The following is an 18716-nucleotide window of genomic DNA, read 5'->3' as shown; positions in this document are numbered from 1 at the left end:
TCTCCTTTGGATTTCACTTGGGGATAAGAAGTCAGAGTAGTAAATACTATTAACTCTGTAATAACAATTTTCCTAGAGGCCTATAAACTAACTTTGGTAACTTTGCTAAGTACCTCTTTTGGTAACAACCACTGATTACAGTTTTGATGACAGTTTTCTAACCTAAGTGTTGCAGAAAATTGCATGCTAAAAACACTACTCACTGTTCGATCTTCCAAGTACATTGTTTTTGATAAAAAGTCAATCCCAATTGTTGCCTGCAAAACAAAACAAAGAAGTTAACAGATATAATAGTTTAACAGTGGTCAGCAATTTAGGGTTCAAATGGGAATTAAGGATGAAGAAACACATAAACACGTCATAGTCAGTAAGAACAAATTTTTCAGTGATGATGGCCTCCATCTATTACTGTCAGGGACTGTTTTAGGCCCTTTATTGACATAATCATCTCTAATCTTTATACATCTCGGCAAGGTAGCCAATATCATCCCTATTTTTCACATAAGAAAAACAGGGATAAGAATACTGAGGTTTAGAGATGCTAAATAACTTACCTAGTATCACACAGCTTCTGTCATGCAGCTGAGATTGTCTGACTATAAAGTCCAGACCTTTCTAATACACACCAATTTTTTTTTAACAAGATGATTTTATTTTTTGTTGTTACTGTGAATATACATAGCAGAACACACACCAACAATTTCTAGATGTATAATTGACACTGATTATAGTGACACTGATAATTGGTAAGTGGGAAGTAGGTGTGGTTGGTATAATAACTTGATTTCAACTGCTTTCTTTTAGTAATACACTAGATGACAGGCCAAGTAAAGGAACAGTGAATTTCCATGGGGGTAAATGCCACTCTTATTTATCAAAAAAAAAAAAATGGGGGGGGGAGGAGAAGAGCTTTAAGAGCGGATTTAAAATCTGAATTCTGCCCTTTTTCAGTATGTATCTTCCCACATTTGAAATATTTATTTTACTTTAGGAATATGTTTTCTTATTTGAGCACTTGAAAAATCTGGACATTTCCTTTCTAGGAAAGCCATACAATGAGCTTTAGAGTTAAAAAGGATCTTTATTTACATCTTAGTTCCACCATTTAGTTGTTGGGTGATTTTGAACAAATTATTTAATTTTTCAGAGTCTTTATTTTCACATCTATAAAGTGAAAATAGTAATCCTTCTGCAAGGTGATTTTTTTCTCCTTTTGGGGGAAAAAAGCTCTACTGTTTTATGGTTATTGTCATTTACCATTTAGAAAAAAAAAAACATTGTTTTGATTACTTCTTTCTTTGAAGATTGTAGTACCTGCCTTAAAATATTCCTCTCCATTCTCACTTCTTAGCACTTTAGGCAACTATGATGTTCATACAGAAGACCTACTAGCCTCCTCTCCTTTTATCTGCATGACCTCATCATGGCCTTACCAACTCCCACAGTCACCATCAGGAACAGCCAGATCTTTTCTAAAAATCATTTGTTCAGATATTCTCTCCTCTGACCAGAATTTTCTATCCTTCTATTTCTCTTAGTCAGGTATTCTTAATAAGGTAGTTCCTATTTCAGCAGTACACACATAAACCTCAAATCCATTAATTCCTCCACATTATCTGTAAATATCAGGTCCTACGCCTTTCGTCTTTACTCCTTTTCTAGGTTAGACTCCATAGGAAATACCCTTAACTTTCTAACCCCTTGTTTGTCAATCACATTTAGCTGGCAAAATCTGTATGATGATTGAATCCAGTCATTTCCTTTCTCTACATCAGTTCTCCAATACATTGGTGGAGTTAACGTCAACTGTGTTGTCAGTTTTGACAAGCAAGCTTATTTCTTATCTCACTCTGTGGAGTAACTGTTTCATACTTGTTCTACACTCCTCAACCTAACCTTAATAAAGGTTGCTACCACTCTTCCCTCACCCTTAGTAGAAGATCTGCTTTGTTTCTCAGAGATACAGAAGTCATCAGATAGGAACACCCTTATTTGTTTGTTTATACCATATTTGCTATAAACCTGATTGTATTTACACTCATACTCTCTTTCACCCCAAAGTAGTGAAGGTCCTCTTTCTATTAAAGGTCCATCTTCTTTGCATTCATCATTCTCAAATCATTAATTGTTCTTTTATTTCCTGGAGTGTTTATTATACGCCTATCACTATTCTACATCCTGGACACAGGGCAGTGAATAAAAAAATTCAGTCCTGCTGTCATGGAAACTCTAGTGGGGAGAAGACAGACAATAATTTAATTTCAACTAGTCAAAAGTGCTATGAAGAAAAACAAAAACAGTAAAGAAAAAGAGACTAGAAAGCAGGGTTCTACTTTAGCGAAGATGTTCAGCAAAAGTTTTTCTAAGGTGACATTTTAGATGAGAGGTCAGAAAAATTAGAAGAAGCAAGTTATAGAAATCTGATGTAAGAACATTCTAGTGAATGCAAGGACATATAGCCAATTTGTTCAAGAAGGTTGTTGTGTCCTATGTGGACTGAAGTGAGAGATGAATGCTGGGAGATGAAGCTAGAGAGATAGTGGAGGACCATATGATATAGTACTTTAGAGGCCATTAGAGGTTTTTTTAAATAATTCATTTTTGTTATTATTGAGAATATACACAGAACATACATCAATTCAACAATTTCTACTTGTATAATTCAGTGACACTGATTACATTCTTTGAGTCATGCAACCATTCTCACCCTCCTTTTCTGAGTTGTTCCTCCCCCACATTAACAAAAACTCACTGCCACCTAAGCTTCCTATATCATCTTTTGAGTTGCTTTTTTCAATTTGATCCCATATAGCTAGATCTTAAAAGCAAATAATACTCAAGGCTACCATTCTTTACGAGTTAAGCTAAAGTACTGTTTGGTTTTTAAGACTTCAGGGGATATTTCTGGTTTAAGGTTTAAAGATTTATCTCAGGGGAACAGTTTTCAAGGGTTCATCCAGCCTCCATGACTCCAGAAAATCTGGAGTCCGTAAGAATTGAAACTCTACTCTGCATTTCCCCCCTTTTGATCAGGATTCTTCTATAGACTCTTTGATCAAAATATCCAGTAATGGTAGCCAGGCAACATCCAGTTCTAGTCCCATGGCAAAGGAGGCAGTTGTTCATGGAGGCAATTAGCCACACATTCCATTTTCCCGTTCTATTCCTGACTTCTTCTTCCTCTGTTGCTCCAGGGATGGAGAGACCAAATGTTGTCTCTTGGATGGCCACCCGCAAGCTTTTAAGACCCCAGGCACTACACACTGAACTAGAAAATATAACCAAAAACCAAAACCAAACCCATTATCCTCAAGTTGACTCCAACTCATATCGACCCTACAGAAGGTAGAACAGAAGCACTAAACATGTTACTAGGCCACCAATTAACTGGGATGTCCCATGAAACCATGACCCTAAACCTCCAAACCAAGGAACCATATCCCATGAGGTAGCCTCAGCAGCTACTTTTTTTTTTTCACTGTAAATGTATCTATCACCCAACTTTTGCCAATTCAACTTTTTACAGGTGTACAACTTATTGACAGCAACTACTTTAATCAGCTGTGCAACTACTTAATCAATGCGATTTTTCCATCACTGTAAACCAAAAGCCAGTGCTCCATAAGCAATAAACTCCCTTTCCCCTCCCTCCCATCCCTGGTAACCACTAATAAACTTTGCTCTCTGTACTTTTGCCTGTTATTGTTTTTTTATATAAGTGAGGTTATACAATATTTGTCCTTTTTTGTGATTTACTTATTTCACTCAGCATGTCTTCAAAATCCATCCATATTGTAGCATGTATAAAGACTTCATTTCCCTTACTGGCTGAGTAGTAGTCTATTGTATGTATGTACCACATCTTGTTTATCCATTCATCCACTGATGACCGTTTTGATTGTTGTGAATAGTGCTGCAATGAACCACTTGGTGTACAACTCTCTGGTTTCAAATCTTCTGGGTATATACCCAGGAGATGAACTGCTGGATCACATGGTAATTCTTTTTTCAGTTTTTTCAGTAAGCACCACATTATTTTTCACAACAGCAGTGGGTCTGGGCCTGTGAAGCAAGCAACTGAGAGCTGTTTTATTAACATTTCAATTAAAATACATATTAATAAATATTATTTAAAATGCCATTGTTACTATCATCTATTGAGTGCATCGTTTGTGCTAAGTACTTTACACTCTTCTCCCTCATTATCTGCCATTGCATACTTATGACAATAGTAAAAAATCTACTATCTGACTATTTTGCACATTAACAATATTCATCGGGCAGTAGCAAATGCCGAGTAAGGCTGGCTGTGATGGTTAAGGTTATGTGTCAACTTGGTTAGTCCATGTTTCTCAGTCATTTGGCAGTTATGTAACAATGTAACTCCATGGTTATATAATGACGTTGTCACCCTCCATTTTGTGACTTGGTGGATGCTCCGTTTTTGCATAACAACAATTTTTTTATGTGACTTTTAAAAAATTTTTATTGTGCTTTAAGTGAAAGTTTGCAAATCAAGTCAGTCTCTCACACAAAAATTTATATACACTTTGCTACATATGCCTTAGTTGCTCTCCCACTGAGTCAGCACACTCCTTCCCTCCTCTCTATTTTCGTGTCCATTCAGCCAGCTTCTGACCCCCTCTGTCCTCTCATCTCCCCTCCAGATAGGAGATGCCAACACAGTCTCATGTGTCTACTTGATCCAAGAAGCTCACGCTTCACCAGTATCATTTTCTATCCCATAGTCCAGTCCAATCCCTGTCTGAAGAATTGGCTTTGGGAATGGTTCCTGTCCTGGGCTAACACAAGGTCTAGTGACCATGACCTCCAGGGTCCCTCCAGTCTCAGTCAGACCATTAAGTCTCATCTTTTTATGAGAATTTGAGGTCTGCATCCCACTGCTCTCCTGCTCCCTCAGGGGTTCTCTGTTGTGTTCCCTGTCAGGGCAGTCATCGGTTGTAGGTGGGCACCATCTAGTTCTGGTCCCAGGTTGATGTAGTCTCTGGTTTATGTGGTTCCTTTCTGTCTCTTGGGCTCATAATTACCTTGTGTCTTTGGTGTTCTTCATTCTCCTTTGCTCCAGGTAGGTTGAGACAAATTGATGCATCTTAGATGGCCGCTTGCTAGCGTTTAAGACACCAGACGCCACTCTCCAAAGTGGGATGCAGAATGTTTTCTTAATAGCTTTTATTGTGCCAATTGACTTAGATGTCACCTGAAATCATGGTCCCCAAACCCCCACCCCTGCTATGCTGGCCTTCGAAGTGTTCAGTTTATTCAGGAAACTTCTCTGCTTTTGGTTTAGTCCAGTTGTGCTGACCACCCCTGTATTATGTGGCATAACACCAATTTTTACATAACAATGGTTGGAACCTAATCATGTTCATAAGCAAGGAGTGGATGTACATAGTAATACAGATGCAAAATAGAAAATCAGGTTAAGGGTGCCTTCATTTTTTTTTTTTTTGGTAACAAAAGTATTTCAAAAAGTTAGCACAGAAAAATTCCTTATACTGTGCTTAGGACCTCAATGAAAGTAAACAGTTGTAAGATTGCTTGCTCTTTTTTGTTAACTTGTTTTTTTTTTATATTTTGTTTTGTAATTAAGCCACTTGTTTAAAGGAAATTATACACACAGCACACAGTTGTGTGCTGTCAGCTGATTCCAACTCACAGCAACCCTATAAAACAGAATAGAACTGTCTCATCAGGTTTTCTAGGCTGTAATCTTGACAGGAGAAGATCAACAGGTCTTTTTTCCTACAGAGCCACTGGTGGGTTAGAACCATTGACTTTCAGTTAGCCTTCAAGTGCTTAATCACTGCACCACCAGGGCTCCTTAAATTTTATATCACATACATAAATTTTAACTGAATGGATTTTTACAGTACATGAGACACAATTCATATAACATTTACCCTTTTAGAGTGTACAAATCAATGCCTAATCAAAGGTCATGAAGTTGTACATCTATGTTTTCTTATAAGAGTTTTATAATTTTAGCTCTTACAGTTAAGTTTTTGATCCATTTTGAACAAATTTTTGTAATAGCGAGGCTAGGAGACCAACTTCATTCTTTTGTTACATGGATACCCAGTTATTCCAGTACCATTTGTTAAAAAGACTATTCTTTTTCTAGTAAATCTATTGACACCCTTGTTAAAAATCAACTGACCATAAATGTACAGGTTTTTTTCCCTAAACTCTCAATTCTATTCCATTTATCTATATGTCTATCCTTATACCAGTACTACATAATCTTGATTGATACAGCTTTGTGATTGTTTTCGCTATCAGGGGTTCTTTGTATTTCTGTATTAATATTAGGGTCAATTTCTGCAAAGAAGTCAGCTGGAATTTTTATGGAGATTCCAGAGAATCTGTAGATCAATTTGGGGAATATTGCTATCTTATCGATATTAAGTCTTCTGATCCATAAATATGGGATGTTTTTCCATTTATTTAGGTCTGCTTTAAATTTCTTTCAATGATGTATAATTTTCAGTGTAAATATTTTGCAATTCTTCTGTTAAACTTATCCGTAAGTATTTTATTCTTTTTGATGCTCCTGTAAATGGCTGTAAAAATGGCCTGGCAGCAGCGTCCAACTTCATCTAACTTCACAACGCAGAAGGAGAAATCAAGATCAACAGCCGAAGGCTGATTCTTGCGAGTTGAGGTCAGACATACTTTCTTCTCTTCAATGTTTTTATCAATTCTGACAACAGCCGTCCCTCAAAATCATTCTCTACTTCTCTGCTGGGTTCAATAATTTGTTGCAACTGCCACACAGAACTCACAATATTAATGATAATGGGGTTTATGAGAGAAGTTAACAGGTTACAACTCAGGATCAGAAACAACTCAGGATACTTAGGACATGTTCTTGACCATGCCCACAGACATGCTTCTCCCTCGGCCTCTCGGCCCCTCTGCCTCTTGGGCCAGCCAGGCCTCTGCCCTGCTCAGACAAGTATTAAAAAGCTCTTTAACTCTACCAATAAGCGCCCAGAGGCACCCCACTGCTCCAGTGAGCCTTGGCCCTAAGGCACTCAACTCTCCAACGCTGTGAGTTGGCAAGCCTAGCTCCGCTGACAAGTGCCCCACTCCACCTGCAAGCCTCCTGGCTCGAAGGCACTCAGCTGTCTTGTTCTGTGGGGCAGGAAGCCTACTGCACCATCTCCTGCCAATCTCCTGGTTCTGCTGCCGCTATTTCTCTGCTGTAGATTCTCACGCTGTCTCGTGTTACAGCTCCTAAGTCTAGGAGGTTCTCAGCACAGGGACCCAGGTCCAAAGGACACGTGCCACTCCCATCTCTTTTTTTTTTGGTGGCCGCGGTCTCCCCTTTCTGCTTCTGAGATGACTCATTTTAAGCCTAGCAGGATGGCAAAACTAACCAATCCCCTCATTAGGGTTCCATACACTTTATTTGCATGGTCCCACCCCTACAAGCGTTCTTTCCATCTTTCTTTGCATTGGCAACAAGCTGTCCAATCCCCTTGGTGGGCCAATAGAACCTCATTCACATAGCCCCACCCAGCCATTTGGTGGGAGTTACAAAACTATGGCGAAAAAAGCCATATAAAAACAATCTATCACTCTGCAGTGGCGGTTTCCTTAATTTCAATTTTCTGATTTTTCATTACTATTATACAGAATTACAATTTATTTTTATATATTTATCTTGTATCCTGCAATCTTCCTGAACTCTTTTATTATTATCTCTAATAGTTTTTTTTTTTTGGTGTGGATTCCTTAGTGTTTTCTATATACACAATCATGTCATCTGTAAGTAGTTTTACTTCTTCCTTTCCAATCTGAATGCCTTTTCCTTATTTCTTTTTCTTACCTAATTGGCCTGGCTAGAATCTCTAGTATAAGACTGAACAGACATGTTCGGAGCAGACAGATTATCGTTTTTTATCTTAGGGGGAAAATGTCTCAGTTATATATTAACAATTTAACAGAAATACCACAAGTGGATGTTTTAACAAACAAATTTATTTTCTCACAGTTTAGGAGGCTGGAAGTTCAAATTCAGGGCACCGGCTACAAAAGACTCTCTCTCTCTGTAGGCTCTGGGGAGAAATCCTTGTCTCAGCTTCTCCAGCCTGTCACCCTTGGAGTTCCTGCGCTTGTAGATTGGTCTGTCTCGATCATCTTCAGATAGTATTTGTCCTCCCTCTGTGCCTGCCTTCTCCTGTGCCTAATTTGCTCTTTTATATCTCAAAAGTACACACCCGACACTGATATGGACTCATTAATGTAACAAAGAAAGCCCTGTTCCCAAATGAGATTATATTCATAGGCATAGAGATCAAGGTTTATAACACATTATTGGGGGAGGGGCATAATTCAATTCATAACAAGGTATTCAGTCTTTCAACATAAAGTATGACATTACCTGTGGATTTTTCACAGATACTATAAGAATGGTGTGACAGGGGTGTCTGACCTCACTAATGTCACAAGGGGGAAGAAGAATTATTATCGCCATCAACAGCCCAAGGCTGATTGCTATGAGGGGAAGGTGAGATATGCCTTCCACCCTCCAAACTTTTTACCAAATCTGACATCAACTGTCCCTCCCACAGCACTCTCTACACTTCTCTGCTGGGTTCAATAATTCGTTGCAATGGCCACAAAGAACTCACAGACCATACTCACAGTTATGGGGTTTACTAGGGAAGTAACAGGTTATAATTCAGGTTCAGCAACGTTCAGGACACAGTTCTTCGATCAGGAAAGACTATTCTCAGCTGTGCCACTGGCAGGCCACTCCCTGGCCCTCAGCCTCAACTCTGCCCACACTGTCTCCTGCTGGTCTCCTGGTTCTGCTGCTGCCGTCTCTCTGGTGTTACAGCTTTCTTTCCCTCTGTCGCCTGGGTCTAGGAGGCTCCTAGCACAGGGACCCCAGATCCAAAGGACATGCTTCACTCCCAGCTCTTCTTCCTTGATGGTCATGAGGTTCCCTCTCTGCTCTGGAATTGGCTTTCTTTTAAGCCTAGCAGGATGGCAAAACTGACCAATCCCCTTCTTAGGGTTCTATACACCTTATTTGCATGGCCCCACCCACACAAAAATGCTGTGCACCTTATTTACATAATTAGCAAGCTATCCAATCCCCTTGGTGTGCCACGAGCACCTCGTCTGCACAGTCCCACCCAGTCATTTGGTGGGAGTCACAAAGACTATGGATACAAGGGCCATATTAAGTAATTCACTGCAGTGCAGATGCCATTTATCATGTTGAGGAAGATCCCTTGTATTTCTAATTTATTGTTAATATGAAAGGGCGTTGGATTTCGTCAAATACTTTTTCTGCATCTACTGAAATAATCTTGTGGTATTATCCTTTGTTCTATTCATATGATGTATTACATCGACTGATTTTCATGTGTTGAACAACCTTGCATTTGTGGGCTAAATCCAATGGATCATGATATATGTAATCGTTTTTACATATTGCTGGATTCAGTTTGCTAGTATTTTGTCGAGGACTAATATGTCTATATTCATAAGAAACATTAGTTTATAGCTTTTTTTCCTTTTGATGTCTGTCAGATTTTGTTATTGGGATAATACTGGTCTTGTAAATTAAGTTGGGAAGTGTTTCCTCATCTTCTATTTGGTGGAAGTGTTTGTGAAGGACTGACATTAATTCTTCTTTAAATGTTTGGTAGAATGCACCAGTGTAGCCATCTTGTCCTGGGATTTTTCCTGGGAAGTTTTTTGATTATTAATTCTATCTCTTTGTTATAGGCATATTCAGATTTTCTATTTCTTCCTGAGTCAGTTTTGGTAGATTGTGTCTGTTGAAACTTGTCCGTTTCATCTATGTTATTTAATTTGTTGGCAGACAACTGTTGATAATAATCCCTTATAATCTTTATTTCTGCACGGTCAGTAATAATGTCCTCGTCCCCTCTTTTGTTCTTAATTATTATAATTTGAGCCTTTTTTGTTGCTGTTGTTAGTTTTGTTAATCTTTTCGAAGAACCTTTTTTGGTTTTGATGATTTTCTCTATTGTTTTCTATTCCCCATGTCACATATTTAAGAACCCTCGGTGGTAAAAATGGTTAAACACTCCGCTATCCAAAAGGTTGACAGTTCTAATCCACCCAGCAGCTCCATGTTACAAGATCTGGCGATCTGCTTCCATAAAGATTATAGCCAAGAAAACCCTATAGGGTAGTTCCACTCAGTCACATGGGGTCGCTATGAGTAAAAAACCACTCCATGGCACCTGTTTTAGTTATCGAGTGTTGCTATAACAGAAATACCACAAGTGGATGGCTTTAACAAAGAGAAATTTATTCTCTCACAATTTAGGGGCTAGAAGTTCGAATTCAGGGTGCCGGCTTCAGGGTAAATCTTTCTCCTGCAGGTCCCTGTCATCAACATTCCCTTGGTCTAAGAGCTTCTCTGTACAGGAACTCTGGGTTGAAAGGACGTGCTCTGCTCCCAGCACTGCTTTCTTGATGGTATGAAGTCCCCCACTCTCTGCTCGCTTCTCTCTTTTATATCTCAAAAGAGATTGGCTTAAGACACAACCTAATCTTGTAGATTGAGTCCTACCTCGTTAACATAACTGCTGTTAATTCCATCTCATTAACAACACAGAGACAGGATTTACAACACACAGGAAAATCACATCAGATGACAAAATGGTGGACAATCACAGAATACTGGGAATCATGGCCTAGCCAAGTTGACATATATTTTGGGGGACACAATTCAATTCACGACAGCACCTGTAACACCAACATTTCATGTATTTACCCTCTAACCCTTATAGGGTAGCCGTGAGTTGGAATCAACTCCCTGGCAAAGGTTTTTTTTTTTTAATCTTTTGGGTTCCTTCCTTCTGCATGCCCTTCGGTTTAATTTACTCTTCTTTTTCTACTTTCTTAAGGTGGAAGGTTAGGTTACTGATTTGAGGTCTTTCTTCTTTTTTATTATAGAAATTTACTGCTGTAAATTTCCTTCTAACACTGCTTCAGCTGCATCCCATAGCTGTGGTATGTTGTGTTTTCATTTTCATTTGTTTCACAGTATTTAATGATTTCCCTTGTGATTTCTTATTTGACTCAGGATTATTTAGGAGCATGTTAATTGCCACATATTTGTGAATTTCCCAAATTTCTTTCTGTTATTGATTTTTAATTTCATTACTCACTCTTGAGTTCAACTTCAGACAAAAATATCACAGAACCTATACTTAAAAGAAACCATTAAAAGAAAATATCTGCAATCATTGCTACTTTCATCCCAGATGGCATCAGAGATAATTTTTAATAAACTTTGGAATACAAGACAAAGTATTCAAATGAAAAAGTTGAGAACATCTAAATTTTATGTAGCATTTTACAGGTTACAAAAACGGCTTTTATAGTCATAAGCGCAAGAAAATAATGAGTTTTTTAAAAATTTCTTAAATATAACTTGTAACACAAAATAGACACAACTAATAAGGTAGGCAAGACAAAATACCTGATAGGTGTTGTCAAAACTGTCATACATGAATCTGGTGATCAAGGATGTCTTTCCAACTGAAATGAAAATGAAAAAAGACATTTAGTTAATTGGGTTTTCACACAATTCTTTGGGTTCTCACACAACTCTTCTACAGAGAACTGCAATTAAACTAAATGTGAAATATCTACCATAATATCTGCAATGGATCCACTAATAATAATTAAAAGCCATTTAGCCTTGAGTTTGTTACATGTCTTTCGTTAATAACAGACAAAATCTCTCAAATTAAGAGCACAGGTAAAGAATATTTACTACAAAGAAAGGCCTGACAATCTACTTCCAAAAATCAGCAATGAAAACCCTGTGGATGATAACAATCTGATTCTATCGTTCATGGGGTCACCATGAGCTGGAGACAACTCAACAGCGGCTAACAACATCACATAAAGAAAGGACTAAAACCAAAAACCAAACCCACTGCCATCAAGTCGATTCTGACTCATAGCGACCCTATAGGACAGAGCAGAACGCCCCACAGAGTTTCCAAGGAGCACCTGGTGGGTTCGAACTGCCAGCCTTTTGGTTAGCAGCCGTAGTAGCACTTAACCACTACACCACCAGGGTTTCCAAGAAAGGACTAGACGTGTCCAATACAGTCTAAATGGGCCCAGCCATGACCCAGGGATAAAAGTTACTGAACAACTGCACTGTAAGGCAGGCACTCTAATTATTGAAATTTACACATATTATTAAATACACTTGTCTTATGTCTGTATTACATCACTGATAAGAAGCAAAGCAGGGTTCATAATACACATCTGTCCCAAGTTCTTAACTGTTATGCTGTATTTCTATCAACTTTTAGCACCTATAGGTGCATCGTATAATATAGAAAATATAAATCATAGGGATGTTTCAAAAGGTACATGCTTGAGAGTCTGCATTATCCTTTTGGAATTGGTGTCAAGCCTCTCCAAGAAACGAGATGCACTCTCAGACTCAACAGGGCTGTTGACAGGGGAGAATTAGGAAAGAAGTTTGTTGTGGACTGAATTGTGTCCCCCAAAAATATCTGTTGTAAATCCTAACCGCTAAACTTGTAGATGTAATCCCATTTGGGAAGAGGGTTTTCTTTGTTGTGTTAATGAGGCCATCAGTGTAGGGTATGTCTTAATCCAATCAACTTCAAGATATAAAACAAACAGACTAGGCATAGAGAAGCAAGTACAGACGGTGGAAGATAGATAACACGCCACATGGGATCTCCCAAGGAACCATGAAATGGAAGCTGAAGAGACAAGGCCATGCCCCAGAGCCAAAGAGACAGAAAGCCTTCCCCTAGAAGTCAGTGCTCTAAATTTGAACCTTTAACTTGCTACGTGTCTGTCAGTTTGTCGTACTGTGGGGGCTTGCACGTTACTGTGATGCTGGAAGCTATACAACCAGTATTCAAACACCAACAGGGTCATCATGGCAGACAGGTTTCAGCTGAGCTTCCAGACTAAGACAGACTAGGAAGAAGGATCTGGTGGTCTATTTCTGAGAAGAATCAGCCAGTGAAAACCTTACGAATAGCAGCGGAACACTGTCTGATACGGTGCCAGAAGATGAGCCACTCAGGTCAGAAAGCACTCAAAAGACAACTGGGGAAGACTGCCTCCTTAAAGTAGAGTCGACCTTAAAGATGTGGACAGAGTCAAGCTTTCTGGACCTTCATTTGCTGATGTGGCATGACTCAAAATGAGAAGAAACAGCTGAAAACATCCATTAATAATCAGAACATGGAACACATGCAGTATGAATCTAGGAAAATTGAAAATCGTCAGAAAGGAAATGGAGTGCATAAACATCGATATCCTATGCATTAGTGAGCTGAAATGGACTGGTATGGGCCATTCTGAATCAGACAAGCGTATGGTCTACTATGCTGGGAATGACAAATTGAAGAGGAATGGCGCTGCATTCATCGTCAAAAAGAACATTTCAAGATCTATCCTGAAGTACAACACTGTCGGTGATAGGGTAACATCCGTATGCCGACAAGGAAAATGAGTTACTACTACTATTATTCAAATTTACACACTCACCACTAAGGTCAAAGATGAAGAAATTGAAGATTTTTACCAGCGTCTGCAGTTTAAAATTGACTGAACATGCAATCAGGGCGCACTGATAATTACTGGTGATCAGAATGGGAAAGTTATAAAATCAACAAGGGTCGATGGTTGGAAAATACAGCATTGGTGACAGAAATGATGCTGGAGATCACATGATAGAATTTTGCAAGACCAACAACTTACTCACCGCAAACACCTTTTTTCAACAACATAAACAGTAACTATACATGTAGGCTTCACTGGATGGAAAACACAGGAATCGAATTGAGTACAGCTGAGGAAGGAGACAATAAAAAAGCTCAATATCATCATAAGAACAAGGCCAGGGGCCAACTGCTTCAAAAGACCATCAACTGCGCATATACAAGTTCAAGCTGAAGATAATTAAAACAAGTCCACGAGAACCAAAATATGACCTTGAGTATATCCCACCTGAATCTGGAGAACATCTCAAGGAGAGATATGACGTTTTGGTCACTAACAACCGAAGACCAGTCAAGTTATGGAATGACATCAAGGACATCATACATGAAGAAAGCAAGAGGTCATTAAAGACAGGAAAGAAAGAAAATGCCAAAACGAATGTAAGGACAAACTCCAAAACTTGCTCTTGAACACAGAGTAGCTAAAGCACAAGGAAAAATTGATAAAGTAGAACAGCTGAACAGAAGATTTCAAAGGGTGGCTCAAGAAGACAAAGTAAAGTATTACAATGACATGTGCAAAGACCTGGATATAGAAAACCAAAAGGGAAGAACACGCTTGGCATTTCTCAAACTGAAAGAACTGAAGAAAAAATTCAAGACTCAGGGTGTAATAGTGAAGGATTCTATGGGGAAAATATTAAATGAGGAGGGAAGCATCAAAAAAATTGGTCAACATTCTACCATTCAGGGGGTAGCATATGATCAAGAACCGATGGTACTAAAGGAAGAAGTCCAAGCTGCACTGAAGGCTCTGGCGAAAAACAAGGCTCCGGGAACTGATGGAACACCAAATGAGATGTTTCAACAAACGGATGCAGTGGTAGAAGTGCTCACTCGTCTATGCCAAGAAATTTGGAAGACAGCTACTCGCTGTCTACCAGCTACTGGAAGAGATCCATATTTATGCCTGTTCCCAAGAAAGGTGATCCAACCGAATGTGAAAATTATCGAACAATATCATTAGTATCACATGCAAGCAAAATTTTGCTTAAGATCATTCAAAAGCTGCTGCAGCAGTATGTCCACAGGGAACTGCCAGAAATTCATTTGGATTCAGAAGAGGCCATGGAACCAAGGACATCACTGCTGCTGTGAGATGGATCCTGGATAAAGCAGAGAATACCAGAAAGATGTTTGCCTTTGTTTTACTGACTATGCAAAGGCATTTGACTGGATCATAACAAATTATGGATAACATTGCAAAGAATGGCAACTCCAGAATACTTAATTTTACTCATGAAGAACCTGTACATGGATCAAGAGGCAGTCGCTCAAACAGAACAAGGGAATACTGAGTGGTTTAAAGTCAGGAAAGGTGTGCGTTAAGAGTTGTATCCTTTCACCACACCTATTCAATCTGTATGCTGAGCAAGTAATCCGAGAAGCTGGAGTATATGAAGAAAAACAGGACATCAGGATTGGAGGAAGACTCATTAACAATCTGCATTATGCAGATGACACAACCTTGTTTGCTGAAAAGTAAAGAGGACTTGAAGTATTTACAGATGAAGATCAAAGACCACAGACATCAGTATGGATTACATCTCAACATAAAGAAATCAAAAATCCTCACAACTCGACCAATAAACAGAACATCATGATAAACGGAGAAAAGATTGAAGTTGTGAAGGATTTCGTTTTACTTGGATCTACTATCAACACCCATGGAAGCAGCAGTCAAGAAATCAAAAGATGCATTGCATTGGGCAAATCTGCTGTAAAAGACCTCTTTAAAGTGTTCAAAACCAAAGATATCACCTTGAAGAGTAAGGTGTGCCTGACCAAAGCCAAGGTGTTTTCGATCGCCTCATATGCATGCAACAGCTGGATAATGACTAAGAAATACCGAAGAATTGATGCCTTTTAACTGTGGTATTGGTGAAGAATACTGAATGTACCATGGACTGCCAAAAGGATGAACAAACCTGTCTTGGAAGAAGTATAACCAGAATGTTCCTTAGATGCAAGGATGGCGAAACTGCGTCTCACACACTTTGGACCTGTTATCAGGAGGGATCAGTCCCTGGAGGACATTATGCTTGGTAAAGTAGAGGGCAGCGAAAAAGGGGAAGACCCTCAATGAGATGGAGGGCTGCAACAATGAGCTGAAGCATAACAACAATTTTAAGAATGGCGTAGGATCAAGCAGCGTTTCACTCTGTTGACTGATTCGACAACACCTAACAACAACAGCAGCCTCCTAAACTGTGAGAATATAAATTGGTTTGTTTTTAAAAAAGAAGAATATTTATTTAGTTAAGAGCAGAGTACTGAATCAGTTCAGTTCAGCCCCCTGCTGAGAATTTGCTTTTCTACCCCTAGATATACTGAATCAGAATCTACAGTATAACAAGATCTCCAGGTGATTCTTATAGTCCCTCAGGTTTACATAAGAACCACTAGGAAATCTTGTTAAAATGTAAATTCTAATTCAGTATATCTGGGATGGAAAGGAAAATTCTCAGCAGAGGGTCAATCGGAATGAACCAGTGGAAGATGTGGTAAGAGTTGAAGAGCTATGAAAAAACAAGACAAACAAAAACAAACAATTATACAAACATCCCCAATTTACAAAAGGCCAAGCAAAAAAGCAGCACTGTATGTTGGAAGAACTGAGCAGAGATTTTAGTTGCTGCCCACCACCAAAAAAAAAAAAACCTGTTGCTGTCAAGTCGATGCCGACTCATAGCAACCCTACAGGACAGAGTAGAAGCACCCCACAGAGTTTCCAAGGAGTGCCTGGTGGATTCGAACTGCCAACCTTTTGGTTAATAGCCGTAGCACTTAACCACTATGCCACCAGGGTTTCCACTGCCCACCACAGGGGAGTTTAAAATTAAGAGTTTAAATTCAGCCAACTCAACTGCCTTCTAAGACAAAAATTACCCTTTGGAGGAACAGCAAAATCTCTCTATATGTGGTCTTCATTACATGCAGCATACAGTCAAAAATTATTAGACATGGGAAGAAGACGAAACGTGTAATTAATACTTAAGGAAAAAAGTAATCAATAAAAACAGGTTATGAGATGACCCTCTGAATGCAGTTAGCAAAGATTAAAAGAAACCACTATAAATATGTTCTAAGACTTAAAGGGGAAACCCTGGTGGCGCAGTGGTTAAGTGCTACAGCTGCTAACAAAAAGGTCAGCAGTTCAAATCCACCAGGCACTCCTTAGAAACTCTATGGAGCAGTTCTACTCTGTACTATATGGTTGCTATCACTCGGAATCGACTCGATGGCACTGGGTTTGGTTGTTTTTTTTTTTAAGACTTAAAGGAAGATAAACACATAAGAAATGAACAAAAATCTCAGCAGAAAAACAGAATGAGATAAAAAGAACCAAATGGAAACTCTGAGTACAATAACTGATAAGAAAAAATAACTGTTTAGACTTATCAGAAGATTGGGGGTAGCAAAACAAGCAGTGCACCTGAATACATATCAACAGAAATTACAAACTTGAAGAGAAAAATTATTAAAGAAAAATGAACAGAGTCTCAGTTACCTACAGTAGAATATCAAGTAGTCTAACCTATGTATAATTGCAGGATAAAAGAGAATAGGGAAAAATATTTGTAGAAATAATAGCCCAAAACATCCGAAGTATGGTCAAAGACAAGAACTCGCTGATTCAGGAAACGCAACAAACTCCAAGCAAGATACATATAAAGCAAATCACACCTTGGCAAACTGCTGAAATCCAATGATAAAGAGAAAACCTTGAAAACAGCCAGGGAAAACACATTACACCTGAGGAGCAAAAGGGGAGGAGAAAGGAAGGGGTAGATAAAATTTTTTACTAACTTCTCCACAGGGTAAATGGGAACAGAAGACAATGAAATGACATCTTTAAATCACAGAAAGAAAAAAAAAAGTTCAACCCCAAAATCCTAAATCCCATGAAACTAACCTTACAAAATGAGGATGAAATAAAGATACTTGCAAATAAACAGAAGTGAGAGAATTCTTTGTCAGAAGACCTGTACTATAAAAATGCTTGAAGAATTTCTTCAGGATGAAGTAAAATGACAACATATAATAATCCTAGGTAGTAAATATGAGGATAAAAATAAAAGATTACATATTTTTCTTTTAATTTCTTTAAAAGACAAAATTTTAAAGTAAAAATTATAATACTATACGATTTATAACACAAACATGTAAATATATTACAAATATAACATGACACTGGGAGGTAAATGCAACTATACTGTTGCAGTGTTTCTGTATTTTACATGAGTAGTACAGTATAGACTATGAGAGATTAACGACACATACCTGTCAGAGATAAGCCCTGGCAACCACTAATGCAAAAAGGAATAAAGAGTCAACAGAGGGATCAAAACTGAATACCAAAACAAGAACAAAAACTAGATGAGACAAATAAAAAGTAAATAGCAAATGGCAGACCCAAATCCAGCCATATCAATATGTACAGTATATACAAAGTAGATCTAAAAATTCCAGTTGAAAGAGACTGTCAGGCTGGATAAAAAAAAACAAACACAACTATTTGCTCTCTATAGGAGACACACATTAAGTACGAAGAAACAAATAAGTTTAAAAGAATATAAAGAATTCTCACCAAGAAAACTACAGGCCCACATTGTTTCACTACTGAATTCTAATCAAAGATTTAAGTAATAAGAACAATTTTACACAAACCTTTTTAGAAAAAAGAGAAAAAATATTTTCCAATTCATGGCATGGAACCAGTATAACCACAATGTTAAAACTTGACAAAGACATTACAAGAAAGGAAAATTATAGACTAATAACTCTCATAAAGACACACTCAAAATTTCTTAGCAAAATATTAACAAATCAAATTCAGCTGTTAAAAAAAAAAGAAAAATCCTCATAACCAGATGGGGTTTATCCCAGGAATAAAAGGTTTAACTATACAAA

The 18716-nt window shown here is 38.3% G+C and overlaps 1 protein-coding gene across 2 annotated transcripts in view; it reads right to left on the bottom strand.

The window, feature by feature from the left end:
* RAB6A (RAB6A, member RAS oncogene family) overlaps positions 1-18716 on the bottom strand; it is a 67118-nt gene that overhangs the window by 20375 nt on the left and 28027 nt on the right. For both annotated transcript variants that reach the window (XM_049889862.1, XM_049889861.1), the window contains exons 2-3: positions 11498-11556; positions 204-257 (exon numbers count right to left, since the gene is read on the bottom strand). In XM_049889862.1, coding sequence (XP_049745819.1) covers positions 204-257; positions 11498-11556 — 113 coding nt within the window. The remainder of the gene's footprint in view (positions 1-203; positions 258-11497; positions 11557-18716) is intronic.

The sequence above is a fragment of the Elephas maximus genome, chromosome 7 (assembly GCF_024166365.1).
Source record: "Elephas maximus indicus isolate mEleMax1 chromosome 7, mEleMax1 primary haplotype, whole genome shotgun sequence".
Lineage (NCBI taxonomy): Eukaryota > Metazoa > Chordata > Mammalia > Proboscidea > Elephantidae > Elephas > Elephas maximus.
This window is presented reverse-complemented; position numbering and strand designations above follow the sequence as displayed.